Source organism: Alosa alosa, chromosome 18, assembly GCF_017589495.1.
Source record: "Alosa alosa isolate M-15738 ecotype Scorff River chromosome 18, AALO_Geno_1.1, whole genome shotgun sequence".
NCBI lineage: Eukaryota > Metazoa > Chordata > Actinopteri > Clupeiformes > Clupeidae > Alosa > Alosa alosa.
Window position 1 is genome coordinate 9,160,750 of NC_063206.1, and position 23,233 is coordinate 9,183,982.

The 23,233-nt window shown below is 40.6% G+C and overlaps 3 protein-coding genes across 6 annotated transcripts; 1 reads left to right on the plus strand and 2 right to left on the minus strand.

Moving 5' to 3' along the window:
* The first annotated feature begins 1,282 nt into the window (after nt 1-1,282).
* On the plus strand, nt 1,283-13,111 carry rab4a (RAB4a, member RAS oncogene family). 2 transcript variants are annotated; one of them, XM_048269932.1, is made up of 8 exons: nt 1,283-1,531; nt 2,403-2,483; nt 2,615-2,729; nt 6,150-6,212; nt 6,307-6,461; nt 7,100-7,195; nt 7,947-8,088; nt 10,708-13,111. In XM_048269932.1, the coding sequence occupies exons 1-7, from the start codon at nt 1,381-1,383 to the stop codon at nt 8,057-8,059; spliced, it is 774 nt and encodes a 257-aa protein (XP_048125889.1). In that variant the 5' UTR covers nt 1,283-1,380; the 3' UTR covers nt 8,060-8,088; nt 10,708-13,111. The 2 variants fall into 2 exon arrangements, with proteins under 2 accessions (XP_048125889.1, XP_048125888.1); XM_048269931.1 differs by having other exon boundaries at nt 1,288-1,531; nt 7,944-8,088.
* A 1,568-nt stretch (nt 13,112-14,679) lies between these two features.
* Nucleotides 14,680-17,976, minus strand: ccsapb (centriole, cilia and spindle-associated protein b). 3 transcript variants are annotated; one of them, XM_048269928.1, is made up of 4 exons: nt 16,984-17,976; nt 15,752-16,122; nt 15,215-15,522; nt 14,680-14,997 (listed from the first exon to the last, which is right to left on the minus strand). In XM_048269928.1, the coding sequence occupies exons 2-4, from the start codon at nt 16,077-16,079 to the stop codon at nt 14,818-14,820; spliced, it is 816 nt and encodes a 271-aa protein (XP_048125885.1). In that variant the 5' UTR covers nt 16,080-16,122; nt 16,984-17,976; the 3' UTR covers nt 14,680-14,817. The 3 variants fall into 3 exon arrangements, with proteins under 3 accessions (XP_048125885.1, XP_048125886.1, XP_048125887.1); XM_048269929.1 differs by having other exon boundaries at nt 16,228-17,976; XM_048269930.1 differs by having other exon boundaries at nt 15,752-16,145; nt 16,228-17,976.
* Nucleotides 17,977-18,090: 114 nt separating this feature from the next.
* On the minus strand, nt 18,091-21,273 carry acta1b (actin alpha 1, skeletal muscle b). The gene is made up of 7 exons (XM_048269927.1): nt 21,117-21,273; nt 20,134-20,273; nt 19,716-20,040; nt 19,435-19,596; nt 18,863-19,054; nt 18,584-18,765; nt 18,091-18,481 (listed from the first exon to the last, which is right to left on the minus strand). Exons 2-7 carry the CDS (start codon nt 20,260-20,262, stop codon nt 18,338-18,340), a joined length of 1,134 nt encoding a protein of 377 aa, XP_048125884.1. The 5' UTR covers nt 20,263-20,273; nt 21,117-21,273; the 3' UTR covers nt 18,091-18,337.
* Nucleotides 21,274-23,233: the final 1,960 nt, after the last annotated feature.

The window sequence follows — 23,233 nt, forward strand, 5'->3', positions numbered from 1 at the left end:
TCTGGAAATCCTGTACAGAAGTGTTCGCCCATCGTCATTCCTTAAGTTTGTCACCTGTTTTTTTTTTCCTTATCACATAGAAACATGTATATTACACTTATGTTCTAAATATGGCTATTTACAAAACATATTTCTGTATTCGTGGCAGGATAAATGTCCTTGCCTGCACAAAGCTTTCTAAAAATGCTTTCCTCTAAACCGCTTTGCTTTGGTTCATAATCATTTACCACATTTTTTCCATGTGCACATATGCAGCACATTTGTTGACCCATCTTTTGGCATCCATTGACTGAGCATCTGTCCTTAGGGACTCCAGGGTCAATACCACTCATAAGACTTTAATTCCAAACAATATTCACTATAAATCCATATTTGCAGCTTATCAGATTTACACTATAGGCTATTTTGAAAGGATTGGTGAGGAATAGAGTGGGGCAGACTGAGTAGCCTAAGCACTGTAGCAAGTTTGAACATTTTTGAAACTCATATCATCCAAAGATTAATTAAATCTGAATGGTTGTCACATACGGTGCTACACTTGCATATGGTGCCTTTTGTGGATAGTCCTGTTGAGACAATTAGACTTGTGCTTAGTCATTGCTGTCAGCTTGCAGAACCCTTCTTGTGTAGGTCTAAAGCTATTCAAATGTAGGCCTACATAAATTGTATATATAAATAAATAAACAAATAAAAAACTGTAACAGTAGCCTGCGTGTGGTTGCATCTTGCGCCCCCTGTCACAACTTTGCCACACATTGAAATGATAACCTACCTGTTCAATGGATCTTCTGGCCATTCGATTTCCGTTTCGAAAATGAAAATTAACAAAACAAAAAACGAAGGATTATTTGATTTGCGTTTTAAAATACAAAATCGAAAAACGAGAATCAAGTCGACCCAAGTCGTTTTCCGTTTTCCTAATCGGTTTCAAAACATCAATACAAATACCGAAATTAGTTTTAGACCCTAGCCTACCTAATGTCCTGGTCTATGGGCATGGTAAGGTACTGCCCCCTTGTGGTTATAATTGTAAGTCCTGAAGACAGGAAGACAGGGAAATCTTCTGTTCTTTAGTACAAATATTTAAATATCAAGGATGGCAACTCACGTAAATCAAGACATGAAAAGGTTTCTTGCGTTTATATATTCAAGCCAAATTTTTTTCAGATTAGGATATGTGTATTTTGCAATATGAAGAACGTGACACCACCCATCACATGCACATGCACTCAAAAACAAAGCTGTGCTTTAAATCTGTTAATGATGTGAGCTTCTAATTAACTGCCGATTGTTATTAGAGGATGCAACCTTTGTGTGCCCATTCTACCCAACGATTTCGGAAGGCTTTTAGATTGACATCCTAAACAGGAAGTGCGAGGAATGGTCAGGGAGGATACACTGATCTCTCAGAGGGATTTGCCCCTTCATTTAATATCCCTGTGTATTGCCCATAGGTATTGCCCTAAGAAAAAAGAAAACAAGACTTGGCGAGGTAACCTACACATATCACCGGCTATGTCGGAGACATACGGTAAGATTTATGGCAGTGTTATTCGAATTCATCGTACGGATATTTTTTAAGCAGGTGTCAGAATCGTCCCCGTCATTTTGTTAAAAAATAGTGGCTGGCTGGTATATTGGCTGTCGATGAAACATTTTAGCAAGTGTTCTCTCACGCCCATAGGCATTTGTAGATCATTAGCTAGGTCCGTTAGCTAGCAGAGGTGATATTTAACGTTAACTAGACGGCGGAGGATAGTCCGCTTTTTTCTCTGCACTGCTAAAGCCTAAGCTAAATTAGTGATGTTGCTATCGTTTAGGAATGTTGTTAGTTTCCACTGTCTTTTGTGCCCCATATATTTTATATAGCTTAGCGTTGTTTGTATGCCTTTGCTAACACAACCTTGGCTATGCTGCAGGCTGTAGGCTACATCCTGAAAGACCATCCATAGGTCAGCATCACAAGGCATCCTTGTTGTTTTTTAGGCGAAACGTTACAGCCCGAGGCTAGATAGTTGACATGTCACTGTCGCAAACAACGACATAAGTTACAGTGTTTAAAATGTATTATTGATAACATGCTAATAAAGGACATTGAATATTGTCATTTATTATCATTTATCTTCCTCTAAATAGAGTGATTGCCGATGATGACGTCCCATTACATTATGCAGATTAGATTATTTTGACGGAATTCTTTCAAAGTGATTAACAGAACGACTGAAAACATAGACCTAGCCTACTGTTATATCTCAGTCATAACAAGCCATTACAAAATCAGAAACTGACGATATAAATCAAGCCTTCAATTGCATTCCTACTGCTAGCACGTAGCTATCCTGTTTTACTTTTTTTTTTTTTTTCGGGAAAGGAAACGGTAACACTTTTAATTTTGTTCACAGATTTCCTGTTCAAGTTCCTTGTTATAGGAAATGCAGGAACTGGCAAATCTTGCCTTCTTCACCAATTCATAGAAAAGAGATGTAAGTTTAAAGCCACCAGTCTGTTTCAAAACCACTGTCCTACATGTTTATGTTAATGTTCCTCTCACTATTCTGCTTTGGATGATTTGTTATCTATGAGTTTATTTTCATCCCTTTCCCCTCTCTTCCAGTCAAGGAGGACTCAAACCACACAATAGGCGTGGAGTTTGGCTCTAAAATCATCAGTGTGGTGAACAAGTTTGTCAAGCTGCAAATCTGGGACACAGCAGGACAGGAGAGATTTAGGTAACACTGGAAGGCCTCCCACCTGTTGCTAACGTTTCTCACTTTATTTCAGGACATCTGAATAGGCTCACAGTAAATGACAAGCTCCGCATTGGACATTAGTCTTCTCATTAGTCCTCTCTTGCCTCTCTCGGCGCCATCTGCTCCCCAATCATGTCGCCCGTCTGTCTCTGTGTGTGGGAGGCTGCAGTGCGTAGCCTCCCTTGGTTTCTCAGCTCGGCTCTCATAGATAGTGTTTCTCCATGCATCTGCCCCCACCATCCATGGGCTTTGATGGGAAGAGCGTTAGCAGCTGTCTAAAGCTGTACCCAGTTATCTGGTGGAGCTCCTACTCACTCCACCATCTGGTTTTGCCTGCTTGTTGACTTTTAACAAAAATATGTAGCCTGAATGAGTGTTGGCCTCTATACCAAGTCTTGGAAAGCCTCTGTCAAACTACTCTTACTGGAAGCTCTTTATTGATTCTGTGTGACTGGAATAATGAATCTGGGTTGGTTAAATACCAACCAGATGGGGAAAAAATAGTTTGTCAACGCAAGTTTGATCATTACCATATACTGTAAATTCATCTGTATCATGAAGCCTCAGGTGTATTTGTGTCTTAACTTGAGTCACTCTGAAGAGTGTCTGAGTCAACATTTTTTTTTTTTAACTTGCTGGCCTGTCAGGCTGCAGAAAGCTGAAGCACAGCAGAATGTGTCTTGCCTCCTGCTTTCACAAACTGTGTAGTCTATACATAGACCTAGACACAACACCTTAAAATCTTGGTTCAAATATTTGTTTTCATGTTGGTGTTTCTTCTTCAATCTCTGAAAATGGCAGACCCACCGCAAGTTGTCAGTAAAAGTGTAGTAGCAGTGTCCACAAACATTGCCATGGTTAGCATGGTGTTTAGTGGAATGGTATTCTTAAAAACATTTTCATAACGCCATAAATATATTTTAACCAATCTGATTGTATGACTGGAACACATATAGACCCTTTGTTCTTATTGTTAACTGTGGTGTCCTAATTTTACACCAACACTTGCCATTTTCATATTGTTATAGGAGATTTATAATGCCGTCAGATATATTGCATTTGACAGCATGTTGGCATTGCTCTTAAAGACTCTCTCAGACGTTAAAGATTCCTTGGCAGTCACTTTTTGTGGTCAGACAGGCTAATGAGCAGGCTAGTTGGCAGTCTACACAGAGGGCAAGTAGTGCATGATAGCTAGCTAGCTACCGTATGTCCTTAGAGACAATCATTGTGCTGAATGTGGAAGGAAAAATCACTGGTCAGTGAAACAATGTCAATGATTATTACAGACCCAATTTTAATTTACCTGAGTCGTTCTGTGTCAAATCAGACAAGGTTGTTGTTGCACTGTCTCAGATTTTGTTGGGGATCCATTCACGTCTATATTGTGAATGGGTCCTCAAAGCCAAGGCCTATACCAAACCAAGACAAACATGTTCGACTGAACTAGTAAAGGTTTGTATGGCATGCTCATTGATTTTCTACAAGCCAAGTATAGAAGGGCAATAGTCAAAGAATAGTTTAAAAAATAAAAATAAAACACACAAGGTAATAGTACATACAGTACAAGCATAAAGGGGCAATAGTTTAAAAATGTTAAACAAGTAATAATTAAAAGATATAAAAAACAACATAGAATGATTAGAAGACAGTGCAAAACAGCAAATTACTAGAACACAGCCAACAACTTAACCGTATGCTTCGTATAAAACTCACTCAGATTCTCATGTTTTGGCACAAACAGTAAAAGGAATGATGAACACTCTGATTAACAGCATAAAAGCATGAGAGGGCAATAGTTAAAGGGAGAAAAAAGTTCAGGCAGGGACACAGACATGTTGCAAAGATTGCCTTTAACAGATGAGTGGGCTGTTTATGCTCCTCCAAGGTCCATAATTCAGTTGGGGCTACCGGTTGATAGTCAGCAGGGGGGGTTCGGCGTCTCTGTTTCAGCTTGTGCAAAGTGTTTTGGTTCAGCCGAGTTGTTGATGTCTTGTTCCGTCTGTACAGCTACTGAGCGCTTGTCAGAAAGCTTGGCAGAAACAATGCTGGGTGATGGGGAGAGAGGAGATAGTGTTCAGTTTTGGATTTTGGCTCCAATCCAACTGAGTTCTATGCTGCTTGGTCTGAAATATTTTCAGGTCTGGTGTTTGCCAATGTTTTGTACTCACATTTTGCTTTGTTAAGTCAATGCTTTCATTATCTCTATTAGCAGCGATATCAGCCTGTTGGGGTACAGTCTCTGCATTTCCAGCTGTTGTTGCTATACTCGCTTCATGAGATGTCTCTCATGGTTCATCTATCTTTGATGGAAGGGCATCAATCTTTGATTCCAAAGTAGAAATCCTCTGTTGAAGCTCAGTACATTTTCCACAGGATTCCTTGGTCTTCCCATTTTGTTTTAATCCAACTTCAAGGTGACTTGCTGTTCAGTTTTTGCCCATTGACTTGGATGGCTCATGTAAAGATGCCTACCAGGATAAAATGTACCGGTTTTACTATCTTTGTTAACCAAAACTTGGAAATAAAATAAAGGAGAGAAAAAGAGTTGAAATTGCTAGAAAGGATAGATTAAGCAGGAGTAGTGTGAAAACCGTCCGACTTGCTTGAGTTGGAGGAAATGCAAAAGTACAAGGTCCAGTTCTAGTGTTTTTTTCTTTAAATGCAATTTTTTATTAATGTTGTGCCAATATTTGAGTTCTCCACATATAATGGGCTAGTAGAAACTTCAAAATGTATGTGTAAGTACTTAATTTAGTGCATTTAGTGCACAAAGTATCAATGCTGTACCATACAGCATATGTAGATAATTACATAGAGTCAGTCAGGAACAACAAGATAGATAGAGTTCCTCAGGGCAAAAAGGAAGAAGCAAAAGTATAACAATGTAATTAACCAAGTTTATTTCTCTATGAAGGAAACATGGTACAACAGTGGGACTAAATTATTAAACATTGGACTATTCCCATATAGATTTTTATGTTACCCAACATGCCATTTTTGTCCTGTGAAAATAACCAAAAAATACAACCACACTGAGTTTTATTCTTAATTTCTCCATGCCATGTAGGTACAAAAAATAAATATTACCCTCAATATCAGTCTTTTTTGCACTTTGTTCTGAATGTAGGGCCTTATATTATTAAATGAATGGGCATGCATGCAGTAAAAACTTTGAATCTGTTTATATTCAGTCCTACAAAGTCTGGGCAGGCTAGGAATAATACTTTGACATGAAGAAAATAAAGAAAATCAAAATATTTTTGATTAAAATATTAAAGGAAATGTCCTACATTTTGACCATCTGACATTAACATCTATCTTCAACATCTACATTTGTACTTGTAGGTCATTTCTTTTTTCAAGACTTGAGAATTGTCTTCTCCATGTTCTGTGCAGGTCAGTCACCCGAAGCTATTACAGAGGGGCAGCAGGAGCGTTGCTGGTCTATGACATCACAAGGTAATGGCACATCACTGCTCACCATGGAGCCGTTTGATTGGTGTTGCACTAGTAGAGTAATCTGACCTCTCCCCGTCTTCTGTCCTCCTTGCAGTCGGGAAACCTACAATGCGCTCACGAACTGGCTAACGGATGCAAGAATGCTGGCCAGCCAAAACATCGTCATCATCCTGTGCGGGAACAAGAAAGACCTGGATGCAGATCGGGAGGTGACTTTCTTAGAGGCGTCACGCTTTGCACAGGAGAACGGTAAGAATATTCCATCACCTGGCCATGCATGCACTGCCTCATGGTGCCCCCAAACAGCTGGTGTTGTGTTGTTGTTAACCTTACCAAATACTATATGTCAGAATGTTTTGTTTTATGTATTTATTTATTTGTTGCGGATTCCAGATTTTAAACACAGTGTACAGCTGATCTAGATTTGAGCTGGGTTAGGAAGGCTCCTCAATCAATAGGATAGGACTAGGAGGGTAGAAAAATACATGTGTTGAAAGTTTCAGTCTCAAGAACCGTGTGTGTTATTTAACACACACTCTTTCAAGATATCAATCAGTCTGAAGAGATACTAAGCCATATTTTATGGAAAGTCACTCGTGCATTATGCATAACATTTATGTAATTAAGTCTGTGGCCTTTCTAATCAGTGCATTACTATTGTGTGTATTTACATTTGACCACCAGAGGTCACTAGAGCATAATGATGCAGATAATATCTACTGTGTGACTCTTAAGACCAGCTCTGTGACATTCCAACAAATTAGCACAGTTATGTCGGGTCGTAATGAATGACAGTATAGACTGTCCCACAAGCGAAATGGATGCCCCATGTGACCTCTAAATGTGAGCTGTGCTGTGCTGTCCCTGGTCTCCGTTGGGATGAGCAGAGCTGATGTTTCTGGAGACCAGCGCTCTGACGGGGGAGAATGTGGAGGAGGCGTTTGTGCAGTGTGCTCGGAAAATCCTGAACAAGATAGAATCAGGTATCTGTCTGCAGCTATCATCAGCAGCCTGACACTGGCGCTGTACACTGGTGTGCAATTACATGTCCACATGTGATTTAATATACACTTTGTACTTCACAATAAATATCCACATGTGATTTAATATACACTTTGTACTTCACAATAAATATCCACATGTGATTTAATATACACTTTGTACTTCACAATAAATGTGATTTACTATACATTTTGTACTTCACAATAAATATCCACATGTGATTTAATATACATTTGTACTTTACAATAAATATCCACATGTGATTTAATATACACTTTGTACTTCACAATAAATATCCACAGGTGATTTAATATACACTTTGTACTTCACAATTAATATCCACATGTGATTTAATACACTTTGTACTTCACAATAAATATCCACATGTGATTTAATATACACTTTGTACTTCACAATAAATGTGATTTAATATACATTTTGTACTTCACAATAAATATCCACATGTGATTTAATATACACTTTGTACTTCAGAATAAATATCCACAGGTGATTTAATATACACTTTGTAGTATGCTTGACCAAGTTTTGGTTACTGTAGTTCACCATATCATGGGACCCAATCACATGAAAGGTGTATTTGTAGAATATATTCTGTCAATTTCTATTCTCTTCTATTGTGTTCTGTTCGGTGTATATTGTATGATGATTGATTGACGGTATACACTGTGCTTATGTACTTGCATTCCTTCTTCCCTGCCTGCACACCAGGAGAGCTGGACCCAGAGCGAATGGGTTCTGGTATCCAGTACGGCGATGCGGCTCTGCGACAGCTGCGATCCCCCCGCAGGGCGCAGGCCCAGAGTGCCCAGGAGTGTGGCTGCTAATCCGCATGCTTTCCGCACTGGCAACCAAGGTGAGCCAGCCAGTCTGGAGTGGACAGCCAGTCTATTAATTGCACCATTAGCTCAGTGATGTTGTATTAAGAATAGTCTATTAGCGGTGTAGGTGACTCAAAAATGCTGCAACTTCAGAGTGAACTAATGGAAAAATGGTCTCGCATGATATTAGATCTCAGAGACCAGCCTCAGCAATGCCCACCACACACTGAGTGCAGTCCTTTGCTCTCTTAATGTGAAACATCACTGATGTTTGACCAGCAGCAGCAGTGACCACGAGTGAGGTTTCCTGCTGAGTAGTGCCGCATCTTGGACCTACTCCCAGTGTGATTACTCTGGCTCCTAGCTGCTGAGTGCCTGTTATGTTGCACATAGCGACGTGTTGAACTGATGAGGTTGGGTGACTAGGAAGCGATACGCACTCCAGTTCTAGTGTTACTACACGCATTCACACTTGTAGTTGTAGTTAGTACACTTATTTCTGTTCCTAACGCAGTTACCATACCAATTGATCTGATTTATTTTAAGCCATGAAATATTTCTTTCTTCGATACTCATTTGTCCCCCAAATGTAAACAAATGGATATAATATATGACGTTACATGTTTGTGTGAGCTCTGAGGAATGCTGCTCTGGTCCTTCACAGTTGTTGTTACTTTGGTAACATTATTTTGACAACTGCATTGGAGCTGCAACTAACAATGGTTTTCGATGTCAATTCATCTGTTGATTATTTTCCTGATTGCCGGTAATTGAATATTTGTTTGATCGATAAAATGTCAGAAGCCCAAGATTATGTCCTCAATTGCCTTGTTTTGTCCACATTTAAAATATTTTGTTTACTGTCATAGATGACTAATAGATGAGTTTAAGAATCTATGGGCAAAACATTTTAGGTAATTTGCTTAATAATGTACAAAAACGTATTAACCGACAAAAATAGTTGCCGATTAATTTAGTAGTTGACAATTAATCGATTAATTGTTGCAGCCCAAAACTGAATATTTCACTTTTTAAAACCCATTTTCTCTGCCTTTTAAATGGGCTAGTGGATGACTGACATCTACTAGGAGGGAGGAGAGGTCCTAGTGGGGGACTATATTTGGTGTCCCAAAAGCCATCGGTCAAGATGCCTCTTCCATGACATAGCAGATGTCTGCCTTAGCACAGAGTTCTGGCCTCCACTCTATTTCAGTGAGAGTAAAGGTAGAGTGAAGGATCAAAAGTGTGAGAGAGAGAGGAGGAGAGAGAGCGGCAGAGCTAGAGGTAGAGAGGTAGAGAGGTAGAGTGCAGAGGTAGAGAGAGGGAGATAGAGAGAGAGAGAGAGAGAGAGAGAGAGATGATAGAGAGAGAGATGAGGAGAGAGAGTGGCAGAGAGAGAGAGAGAGATGAGAGAGCGGCAGAGGTAGAGAGAGAGAGAGATAGAGAGATGAGGAGAGAGTGGATGAGGTAGAGAGAGAGAGATGAGGAGAGTGGCAGAGGTAGAGAGAGAGAGAGAGAGAGAGAACCCCTCCTCCTCCAGCTTCTCTTCTCTGCCACTCCAAACCTTATCAGCCAGCCGTAACGGTGCACGCTAGCTGTTATATTTAACTCCTGAAGCCTCCTGAAGCCGAGGCACCAAGGGTTCCTGCAGCGCCTTATTTGGTGCCCGAGGAATGGCAGAGAGACAAATGGAGGGGTCGGATGGAGACAGGACTAAGTGGAGATTTAACAGTGCAGTCCCCAAAACAGTAGCCAGCACCCCTATGTGTGTGTCTGTGTGTCTGTGTGTGTGTGTGTGTGTGTGTGTGTGTGTGTGTGTGTGTGTGTGTGTGTGTGTGATTGTACTGGAGGGATCCAGAGGCAGGAGCAGTGTCAGAGAACATTTAGTCTCTTGAGTATAGGAGATTTAATTTTAAACAACACTCAGGGTATCCTGTTGCGATCCTTTGCCCTTGGTGTCAGTAAGAATAGAAAAGGCACTGATAATGACTTTGCCTTTGCCTTTGTTATACAATGACAATGGCCTTAATCAAAAATCTACACATCAGCTTCAGACTGTTCAGAACTCACGCTTGGCTGCCAGGCTTCTAACTAAGACCTAGAGGTGTGAGCACATCACTCCTGATTTATCTTCTCTACGCTGGCTCCCAGTATGTTTTAGAATTGATTTCAGAATGTTACTGATTACTTTCAAGGCTCTTCATGGCATCTCTCTGAGTTCTATTAGTACCATATGCCCCTGCACATACATTGAGATATTATATTAGTACCATATGCCCCTGCACCTACATTGAGAGGTACTGCTTCCTTATACAAATAATTGTATTGGTTTCTATGTATCTAATGTTTATATTAGTTTTTATTTTTATTTCTTATATTTTTGCATTATTTTATCTTTGATACTTGTATAGCTTATAATTAATTGCATAGTTTTATATATACCTAAATGTTTTTGTTTGTTTTCTTCTGAAACCTGATTTTATGATTTATTTTGCCTTTGTAATAGTTACGTTTTCCACCTCTGAAAACTTAAGCCCTTGGCACAAAATAATGTTTTTCTTTGAAAATGTGTTTTAGCATTTTTACTCTGTAATATCACTGTCATGATGTGACAACAGATGTGAATTGACTGTGATGTCCTGTTGTGCACACAGACAGGTGTGTGAGGACGTGGAAAGATCGGACAGCTGTGGGGGAAAGCGTTGTGATGTTGGGGCTCGGTGAGGCGGAGCGGCTCTTTTCCTGAACCTTCCTTTTTGCTTGCGGACGGATGGCTAGCGGCAGAGAGAACCCTGGTCGGGCCGTCAAAACTCAAGCTCTCTCTGGAACGCCAAGATCTGCGTCCCAGTCCCCCGAGAGGGAGCGCCCTTGTGATCCAAAACATCCAAGAGTGGAGAGAGGGGAAACAGAAAAAAAAAAAGAAAAAGAAATCCCTGTCATCGTTGCTGAAAGCCCCCGTGTTGAAGGGCAGGCCCGTCCATGTGCCCTAGTTTCTCACCGTGTATGTTGTAAAACCACTCTGAAGAAAGCCCCCCCCCCCAAAGCATGTTTAAGGATTGACATGGCCATGCATCTCATCTTTAGCTTTAGCACTCATATGATAGATAACCTGTCAATAGTGGCATATCATGTTTACGTCTGTGGCGAATCGTTCCTTTCAGTGCAATGTTAAATACTCCCCAGACTTGCAGACAAAGACACTTTCACACATTTATGCCGTTATCATGGACTCTCAGTTTGTTGTGTTTGTACAAAGACAGTCATTGCTTTTGCATTCTATCACAATCACACTACAGATGGAAAGCTGCTGTGTTTGTTTATATCCAGTTGAACATGCAGTATTGGAGGGACCTTCATTAGAACATGAGTGTCCTCCATTGGAGAGAATGTTTCACAAGGTTTTTGTGTGTCCTTCAGCCTCTGATTATTCTCTTTAATTATCTAGTTGCGAATCTTTGAACCCTAAATGTTCCAAACGAATGGACCAACTTCAGCCTTTTATCTTTTGTCAAGTTTTGTGTATCATGACAGTATACATTTTAAGCATGTCATTTTTTTTAAAATATAGATTAATAGGCCCTTTCATTTTTACTTGAAAATGTCCCACTCTCACACCCTGTATTTGCCCATGATTTACAGACATATGAAATACCAAATACACTACTGTATGTTGAATGTGTAGCAAAATATCGTTGAAATCCTTTAAATCAAATCCTAAGTTTAGTGTGTCTGTTTTTCATCTTCATTTGTCAGGGAATTGCTGTGCTGCCGAACAGAAAGAAATATATACCTCTACACTGTTCTCAGAAGGAAAGACATTATCAAGCTTTGTATCTAGAGGCAAGCCTCCTAAAACCATGATGGTTTTTTTTTAAGAAACTCAGTCCAGACCGTGACATCACTGAATTTTAAGCATTTGTACAAATTGCAGGTGAGAGTATTTTGAGGCTGAATGCTGAAAGAGACTAAATATTTTAAACTCAAAGGGAATCCCAGCCTTGAAAGGTTACTTATTGTTCTTCATGGTTGAAGCCCAGATCAAGGCTTATTTTTGTATAAGCAGAGCAGCACTAATATTATCACAACCAAAACAATCAACAGTTCAAATCAAATAAAGGTGATGTCTGCACTGCCATGTCTTTGTTGAGCTTTTGCTCAGATCTTTTGTACATACAGTGTCTGGTATTTAAACAACTATCTTCTTTGTTTTTCAAACTTGCCTTAGACTCTTTTGCTAGTGGAGGGAGGGAGTTGAGAAAAGTACTTGATTACAACAGGTTTGTACCACTGGTCATGTGTTTGAGTGGTCAACCACATGCAGATCTTCACTACTAGCCAGCAGGGTCAGTCGTGCTGTGATTGACAATGTGTTGTAATGTAAACCCCACATATATACACACACACACACACATATATATGTCTGTCTTTATGTTATAGCTCAAAAATTAAAGCAAATTCGTCGAATATGGCTTAAATGCCTGAGTCCAGAGTTATATTTATCCGTAGAAATAATCTTATGTAACCTACTGCTGCCATTCTGAAGTGCCAGTCTGGGCATCTATTATCTAGCATCTAATATTTCTTAGGTGTCTTAAATATCTATCATGAAAATCATCTTTAATGTCTTTGTGTGGCACACTGACATGATTCATCTGAAAATGGCTGTTTTTATTTTTTAAGAGATGGAATATAGAATTAGACATATAGATTGTATTGGCTCTTTTATCTGAAGTTAGCACTTCACCTTTTACAGCTTATTCTACTTCTACTGTAATGCAGAAAAAAAACAAAACATCTGATATTGGTGATATCAGACGACAGACATTTGTATGTATTTATGTGGTGGTGTATGTAACTTATTTTAACTGCAGCTTTTCAAATGACATAATTCCAGATGTTGCCGCCTCTGACTGTATTTATAAACACTGAAAGAAACTGTTTTTGTCTTAATCCTTTAAAAAAAAATTCGACTGCATGATACATTTAAAATAGGCCGTCATGAGTCTGCTGAGGCATGGTTAATGTTTTGAAAAAATTAAAATTGGTGAAATTCTCTTATTCCGTCATGGTTAGGGTGTCTAGTTTCTCAGAATGAATCATAGTGTTTAAAATCAAGCACAACACCATGTCACGTAAAACAGAAGCAATGTTCACTAACAAAAAAATAAAATGTTGACAATTTATAAACATGTTTTATTCACAAGTTTATTTTCTTCATGAGGTCAGCTGAGCTTGGTTTGCACTACTTTGCCATAGTCGTGTACCTCCTAGGCCATGTTCCAAGCGCTTAGATGTCATATAAACAACCTTCATAATGGCTTCCCTAAGCCATTAGACAGAGCAGACAGCTCATTGATTGGGCCACAGCCAATTCCTGTAGCTGTTCACATTATTAACAATACTCTATGATAAAAGCACTCGCACACACACACCCACACAAACAGGGTGTCAAATTTTCAAAAGTACAAAAGACGTTATAAACATGAAAAAAGGATTATGGACAGAATTTTTCAAAAGACCTCTGAACATCCCTTCATATTGCACTAAACAATAGATAAACAATGACCCTCATTCAAGCCCTAGGATATCAATTGGTAGAACTGAATATACCACCAAGTCATTCTTCACATGACAAAATATACATTTCCATACAGATAAAAGTATTTTTTAAAAAAAAAAACCTATTCAGTATGTTGGTTTCTGACATTGAGAAATACTCTTTACCCTCATAAAGCGGGGAGTTTTTGAGTTTTTTTTTATCCTCCTGATCATATGCTTTTGTTCAGAAGGCTCTGTGTCTCAAATTTGCAGCATTCCTAAATGGTCAATGTAATGTTAGCACCGTACTTTTTAGAGAAGAAGGTTTTGCTCAACAGTTTGGAAATGCTAGCCAGACAGTGACCAATTACATCTATATTCAAGAATAGTATGTTACTGTACGTTTGTTAAAGGTAGAAACACTTTATAAAACATTTCAGTACAGTGTTAAAACGATTTAATACATAAGTTAACACCCAAAATTGCTAACTGAGACAGAGTGCTTTGATAACACAATGACTGACATAATTGTAATGATATGAACACATTTATATTTCTTTTGTTCTTTTTGTGGCTAATAACTTCAGGAATTATTGCAAACATGAGTCATAGTACTACCCTTCATGAAATATAGCAGGTAAAGAGGCTACTGAAGAACAAAGGTGGCAAGAGACAAGAAAATTGATTTAAAAAAAAAAAACCCTGCAGTGAGCATGAACGTAACAATACTATGCCATGTGGGCAGCTGGTTTAGGAGATTTATGAAAGATACCATATTCAGTGAGCTGAATAAACTCAAAACGGAGGCATTAGGTCACATAGGCCTACGCTATGGCTCATCTACTTAACTGGTTTCAGTAGTATGTTTACTTTCTAATCTTTCAGAATCTGTGAAGTCAAAACAATGCAATTGTACAAAAGTATCCTGTGATAAATATACATTTTCAATATGTACCATTAGTTTACCTGAACTCTCCTAATTAATGAATGTTAATGGAGAATGTGCAGGAATGCAAAGGAGTGTACATAAAGCAATAAAAGTAAGAAGTAAGGAATGGTTTAAAATACCCACATTTAAAGCCCTCAATAGTAGCCCAAGTTCTATAAAACATCACTGATAAAAGACAACACATATAAGCTGATCTATTGATAGCACACTGAGGACAATATCTGCATCATTCGATCCGTCGTTTCAGGCTGAGATTGATGTGGGTCCACCACCACCCTCACCGAGACCTGGCAGAAAAGCAGCGCATGTACTCCGTCATCCAGGGATCGAAGTCTGGGACAATTTTGCTTTTGGTCACCTTCTCGAGGTCCACTGACCGCGCTCTACGCTTGTCCGTTTTCCTCATATGCTTCTCCACCTCCCGGCGGGTTTTGGCACGTAAGGCAGACTCATGGATCTGACGAAGAAAAACACAATGTGGTCACTCAATAATCTGAGATAGGTGACTGAAAAAGACTGGAACAATTCTACAAATTGACCATTTGTACATATGCACAGACAGTACTAATAAAGAAGTATAATGTACAATAACAGAAGAATGTAAAAAAACAATACCAATTTGACCATAAAACAAGCCCATTCCTTTTCTCCGTCTATGCCCCATGGGTTCTCACCTCTTTGGTGGATGCAGCAGGGCCGACATTGTGAGTCTTTTTTGCTGCCATGTCGGCCTGCCTCTCACCCCATCCATACAGAGCAAAAGGATGTCTATTCTCCTTGTTGTCTTTGGTGTCCTTAACCTCCTGGCATTTGCGTGGTTGGCTCTTGGGTCGTGTGGACTTGCTGGAAGTATGTTGGCGAGATTTTGGTTTGGCTGGGACCGCTGGCTCTACTTCAGCAGGAACAGGTGAAGATCCACATCTACTCTTCTCCTCCTCCCCCTTCTCCTTCACTTCTGGTTCTATCACAGAATTCTCACCATCTGTTTGGAGAAAAGATGAGTTCCTATCAAAGTCAACTGTTTTGAGGCATACTTCTTAATTCATTGACTTGCTTGTAGTCTAATGGACTAACTGTTCATTTTCTGGATCCAATCAGTCATGTACCCTAGGGCAATGGATCCTGAGTTTTCATTATAAGTAGGTAAGTCTGATGCATTTAAAATAACCTACCTACAGCGTCAAAAGCAGTAGTTGTGCGTGATGTCTTACCTCTGTCAGATGATTCTGGACCATCCTGACTTTCTACTGTCCTGGGTTCGGGTGCAGTCACCGCCTGTTCGGGTACTTTCGACCATCTGGGTGGCGTTCCATCCTCCAGCGCCAAAGGCTCGACCTTATTGTTTCGTAGTGGAGTTGATTTTCCAGATTCACTCGTATCACTTGCACTATCTCCCCAAAACCATGGATTGTGACTTTGTTCCAAAAGCCTGCGGGTCCGTCTATATTTCAATAATTCTTCATAACACCTGGAATAAGTCTCCCATTTAGGATCTTTAAATTTCTTCATGTATTCCGACCTGACCCTTTTCGTCACCATGTTGTTACAGCGGTTTCTCACAACCTCCCTTGATTGGTTTCAGCTGAAATAAGACATTACAACACACTGTAAGCGTTTAGGATCTGCGAACACATACTTTGCAACAGTTTCTTAAATCGTTGGCTTGCTTAGCCTACTAAATATTTACCAACAAGCTTTTCAAGTAGCCTAGCTACGTTTTGCGCATCTTCCTCAATTTCAGCAGGGTCTACGGGTCTAATCTATCTCTTCCGCCGCCAGACATTTAAACCAAAACATATGAAGAAAGTGCGAGGCTCTTGCAAATCCAAACCAATCACTGAGCAGCTGGGGTACACGCACTCTTCCAGCCCTCCCTGGCGAATACCTCCGCCCATGTCGTTACGTAGCCTACGTAGGCCACTGTCTTTAGGATACCATATTTCCATAAATACCAAACATTTTTTTCTGATCATAGACAAACTAACAACAACACTGAGCCCATAAACTGTTCTATTTGTGTCATAAACTATTCTATTTGATTCACTCGTTGCGTGTGTTTAGACCGACATGCTTATAGCGTAGACCCCACGGCATTTGTGCATTTGAACATTTTATTTAAAAAAAAAAAAACACCCACGCAATCGTCTAAACGCAATGATAAGAAAAAAAATCAATTGCATTTGTAACGACACTAACAATGGGTTGAACTGAGAGACGGAGACACTAAAATTAGAAACAAAGTGAGAGATTATTATCCGCTTTACATCGGAGAGCTCTCGAATCTCCTTGCAAAACATAACCTGTCATAAGCTGTCCGTATGAAAACTGCTTACTCGCCAGCCGTAGGCCTAGCGTGCACTAAATTTGGCAAATCATAATGAATTATGCAATCAGATGTCAACATTGTTGTTCTATTAACAATCTCTATAGTTTGGCTACTTACATGTTCAAATGACAAACGGATGAAGACGACAGATGGCGTTTGAGGCAGCTACGCTGATTCCGCGTAGCTCCTCCCGGTGGCTGAGTTAAATTATAGCCTATTGCGTCAACAGGTGGAAGACGCAGCCACTTGATCTACTGTAACGTAAAAATGAAATGGGTATAAATCAAGTGATACACGTGTTGGAGCTGCATAATGAAATTACTGTATGCAGCAACAAGTGGGATGGGCACATGATCACCAAGAATTCTAATAGCCGAAATAGCCTTAAAACAACCACATACCAAATGTAAACTGGAGCCTAACATTTTGGGGAAGCATTAATTTGCCATTGATTATTTTGCCTAATCTAAGATGTCCCTTAAAGTGGAACCAGAGGTTAAGAGCTCTTTATAATTGGATGGTGGAGGTAGTCAAAGTGGAACCAGAAGCTGTCAAGAGCACTTCATAATATAAACCATATTGTATCTAGCTTATCCTTCCAGACAGACATTTGGGTTTTGTTTTATATAGCAACGTACAGGCTTTGCCAATGGTCAATAATCCTAGAGGTAGTTGAGCCAAGTCTGTCTCGAGAGGGCCCCACTACACTTCACGGTGGAGAAGCAAACCGAGCGCATTCCAGTAATGCCAACGTCAGGAATCAGTTTTCATTCTATCACTGAGCAGTGCAGGTCACAGTGAGAAGGAGGTGTTTGTTCAGCACTAGACAAAGATAGAACTGAACCCGACAACATTAACCTGGCCTTACACACACAAAAGCTATATGGTAAAAGTGGGGGTCATGGAATGATTAGGCAACAGAAAAGTACGTCTGTGCGTGTCCAAGTGGGTGTGAGACAGAGGGGGGGTTGAGGGTACCCTTAAGTATAGTCAAATTTGTGCACACTGCACACCTGGGACAATTCTGCTATAGTATTCAGATTCTTCTCAATAGGTTGAGTGACAGATAAAGATTCAAGTTACAAGCACCAGATGATTTTGATGGCCATTCTCAGTGGTGTGCATTTTCTGAATTCCTAATATTCAGATGCTGATAAGGTTCACGTTGGCATCAGTTGTGTCTCAAGATGCTGGTATTCAACATACTGTTGACAGACCGCTCTCAAAAATACCAAAGAATGCACTTTAATAAATTAATATGTATGTACATTTACATTCACTTGTTTCAGTAACATGGTGTTTTTTTCTTTTTTTATATAACGTTTTTGTAGTGTTCATTGATCCTCATCGAGCCTTTTCATCACGTAACACATTGTCTCCCCACATTGTACCAGAGCTGTCCCATGACAACAATGTGTTCTGTCATTGCGCAAGCCCAAGCACGCAGATGCACAGGATGACGATGATGGATTTAGAAGCACTTGCGGTGGACAATGCTGGGGCCTGCCTCATCGTATTCCTGCTTGCTGATCCACATCTGCTGGAAGGTGGACAGGGAAGCCAGGATGGAGCCACCGATCCAGACGGAGTACTTACGCTCAGGTGGGGCAATGATCTGGAAGAAGACGGAAAGTGTGTTTATAATGGATTGGATCATTAGTCAGTTGTCAATGAGTGCCAGTTAAACTTCAAGACAAAAGCAATCTGTGATGTATACCTTGATCTTCATTGTGCTGGGGGCCAGGGCAGTGATCTCCTTCTGCATACGGTCAGCAATACCAGGGTACATGGTGGTACCACCAGACAGGACATTGTTGGCGTACAGATCCTTACGGATATCGATGTCGCACTTCATGATGCTGTTGTAGGCGGTCTCATGAATACCAGCAGACTCCATACCTGTTCAGGTGAACACCAACATGTAAGACGTTCAATACTCTTGAAGTAACTGGGAACAGTGATATCAACATGTGTTTCCATGGAACCAGGTACGCACCAATGAAGGAAGGCTGGAAGAGGGTCTCTGGGCAACGGAAACGCTCATTACCAATGGTGATGACCTGACCGTCGGGCAACTCGTAGCTCTTCTCCAGGGAAGAGGAGGAGGCGGCGGTGGCCATCTCATTCTCAAAGTCCAGAGCCACATAGCACAGCTTCTCCTTGATGTCACGCACGATCTCACGTTCGGCTGTAACAGAAGCATTTCATTAGCCATGAAAGGAACAGGATATAGCCGCAAACGTGTCCCAAAGTCGGCAACATCTACCTACACAATGTAGTACACAGACACCGTACAGTAATGTTAACGTTGCTCTAAGGCACTCCGCTCACGACTTAAAGGAGCTATGTGGAATCTGTTTAATTCAAGTTGTCTTAAAGGCAGCCTTTTACACACACCATTTAATACAACGCAACACGTGGTACAATGTGGTATTACAATAGAGCAGGCCCGATGCTTGCTGGTTGGCACGCAAACTTAAGTGGATATCTGGGCAGCACAGAGAATAGGTGTTTTTGACAATGTCAGTGTTTTTTTGGATGCTTCAAACAAAACCAAAGGATTCTCACCAGTTGTGACGAAGGAGTAGCCACGCTCAGTCAGGATCTTCATGAGGTAGTCGGTCAGATCACGACCAGCCAGATCCAGACGCATGATGGCGTGGGGGAGAGCGTAACCCTCATAGATGGGGACGTTGTGAGTGACACCATCACCGGAGTCCAGCACAATACCTATGGCATGACAAATTGCAGTTATAATGAGTTCCCCCAAAAACAGGACAGTAAGTGATACATACTAACTAAATGTAGCTCTGTGTGTGTAAAAGCCAAACTATATTCATAAATCTCACCAGTGGTACGGCCAGAGGCGTACAGGGACAGCACAGCCTGGATGGCCACATACATGGCTGGGACGTTGAAGGTCTCAAACATGATCTGGGTCATCTTCTCACGGTTAGCCTTGGGGTTGAGTGGAGCCTCAGTGAGCAGGGTGGGGTGCTCCTCAGGGGCCACACGCAGCTCGTTGTAGAAGGTGTGATGCCAGATCTTCTCCATGTCGTCCCAGTTGGTAATGATGCCGTGCTCGATGGGGTACTTCAGAGTGAGGATACCTCTCTTGCTCTGAGCCTCATCACCGACGTAGGAGTCCTTCTGACCCATACCGACCATGACACCCTGGGAGACAAGAAGACATGGAGTCACAAATGACAATCATAATAGGCTATTTAAACAATGTTATTACTATACATGAATCTATGGATACCATACCTGGTGACGAGGGCGACCAACGATGGAGGGGAAGACAGCCCTGGGGGCGTCATCACCGGCGAAGCCAGCCTTCACCAGGCCTGAACCATTGTCGCACACCAAAGCGGTAGTCTCGTCGTCGTCGCACATCTTGGTGGGTTCTGATGTGTCAAACGGAAGTAGACCCACATGCACATTAAATACGTGAAGTACAAAGACTCACAAGAACAACACAGTCTTTAACACTGCATATAGTGTAATGGCATTGCCCTGAACATCTTAGAGGAGGACTATCTTATAGGTCTGCAAAACTGGCAATAGATAAACTGTGTAGAAAGGCAGCAAGAGAGAGAGAGAGAGAGAGCGAGAGAGACAGAGAGAGAGAGAGACAATGCGAAGAGGGACTGAATGAGGAGGGGGAGAGAAACTGAGCCTCAACAGGTGCAGGATCGATCCAGTAATTTGATCCTCTCATATATTTTTAGAATTTCCTATTATTATTGGGTCATAGCTGAAATTCTTGGAATACTTTTCAAAGAACTGTTAAATCCTATGCCACAAAAAGCTGTAGCATTAAAATGGATGCATGCTCTAGACTACATTTACGCATAAAACGTTCGCTTGAAATAACATATCATATAGGCTAGGCTTAATTCAGTAAAGAATAATACCAATAAATGCTGCAGCAAAAACTTTCTAATTCTCTGAAGTAAAATAATGATGTTTATGAACCAAATAATCCCGCCATGGTGATGTCAATAGTAGGCAACACTTAACATTCTTATAGCGTTTGTTGTGAGAATGTCGAGACTATTGCATCAAGATTACATTTTCAGATCTGTTCTGAAGTTACTTGTCATAATCTAGGCTATGCCTTCAAGTCGTATTAAAACATGCTTTAGCCTACTTAAACATTAGCATATTGTCCTAATTGGAATCCTCTTAATTAGTTGTTGAACTGTTTAATAGCCAAGTAATTAATGGTTCAACTCCAGCTTCCTTACCTTGTTGCTGCCGGTCACAGACGAAACTCAATGCAAAAGGCTATCGCTGTTGGGTCCCGCTACGGCAGGACGAACACCAAGGGGAACCTTATATACCCATCGCCTCTGATTTTTTTAAAATCTGTCTCACACAGCATTGAGGATGTCTATGCGTTCTATTGGATTTTTTTTCCCAGCGCTCATCCATATTAGGTTCTTAGAGTGTCAACGTACGGGTGCGTAGTAGTCAAGCGACATGACTGCGTCGTTTTGAGGGGTGCGCGGCTGCCCATAGAAGGCATTGGAGTCATGAACTCAAGTCACGCTGCGCGGTCCGTATATGGAGACTAGGATTTGTAGAACAGTTTCTTTCTACATGGTTCATCACACTCAACAAGGAGGACTTCCCTGGTCTAGTTTCTTGCCTTAACAGAGTAAAACCACCAACCCTCTGTCGTTTGACGCCGATGACCCATATATTATGCGACCATAGCAGTAGTTCAGTGAACGGTGGTATAACGGAAGAGGTTTATCCGATTTTGGTCCTGAAGTAGCCTATTCTCGCGGCAGATAAATTCGTGTCTGAAGACAAAAGTGGAACTAGTGGAAACTGCTAATCATAAATCTGCCAATATGCTGATTTCTGCCATAGTCTATTACTTGTCATGATTTGATATGTATTTCTTTATTTTGGGAGTCAACACGTTGATTCTTTAAGGATGCAAGGACACCAAGCGCTGATGTGGAGATGGGATGGATTCAAGTAGCGGTGAGCTGCTGCTGGTGTGCACCATCCGGTTTATAAAAAACATTATGCAACAGAGACTAGTTTGTAATGTTTCATTTCCCACAAACATTTTGTAATGTTTCTTTTTCCCCCTTCTGTTTTATGCATAGGCTAATGTCACACTTTTTGGCAGACTACTTTTGTTTGGGGGTTATAGTTCTGAGGTTTAAAAATAAAGGCAGCTGTTCTGTGAAGTTAATTCGTGTCGAAGTGTTTTGTTTTATAGCTGTGTGGCCTCTGCTGTGTATAATGAAGATGCATGTCTAAATGTCCAGGTGTTTGCCAACATGGGCCAGCATTTGACACACAGAGGTAAATAGTGATAGAATGTCTTAAATATTTCAGCAACTAGTAAAGATAAATAGCAACATGTACATTGTTTCCCAGATAATTGAATTCCATTTGTGGTGGTTGGTTTGTAGAATTAACTTGAATGCAACAGTTTAACAAATTAGCACAGCGTGGTTATGATGCTAACCAGATTTAAGCACAATTTAGTACAACCTGGAAAATCATTATGTGGTGGTCAATGTTGATATTGTGGTGGGCCGCCACAAATAAGTCAATGTATGGGAAACACTAATATATTTGCAAACGCACCAGCTGTCTGAAATTTAGGATGTTACAATGCCACCTTCATTCGGGACACATCCACTCTTTCACTACATAGTGCACTAGACTATACACGAATAACCACCAGTTATTCACTATATAGAGCACTACAGTGGATAAATGGATGTCCAAAACAGTTAATGAATTCTGTTATATCTGACCGTTGTGATCTGAAAAAGAAGTTTCTGAATATTTATCCTCACAGAGAAAAACAAAGGCCACCATAGATTTGCAGTGCAATCTACTGTAATGTATTCCTCAAAATAATCTAGAAAAAGTGTGGAGGAGCAAGGAGAAAGACTCTCACAATAGTTGGAGGTGCTAAATGTTTGCTCTATAACAAAACAGAAGCCACTGAGCAAAACTCTTTTTTTTTTTAGTTTACTGTTGTCTGACTTCTGTGCCATAATATCAAGGCTACTTTGTAAAATATTCAATTTCAGTGTGTGTGTGTTGAGTACTGGTGTTGCCTCGCTATATTTGGTTGACCAGGTGCTGGTTGTTAGGACAACAATTACCAGGACTTGGTTAACCATCACACAAGCCTCCTGGTCAGAGAAGGAGGTAAGCTGCTTACCCGCTCCACTGACCAGGGGACCACTTCAAGTGTCGAGCCCTAATAGGGTAGGATTCTCTTCACAAGACCAGGCACAGGAGCCGGAATGGCAACCAGTGGTTTCCAGGGGTCGCATGCACTCTGCACTGTTGATGGGGAAACAGGCCCACTGACACACACACT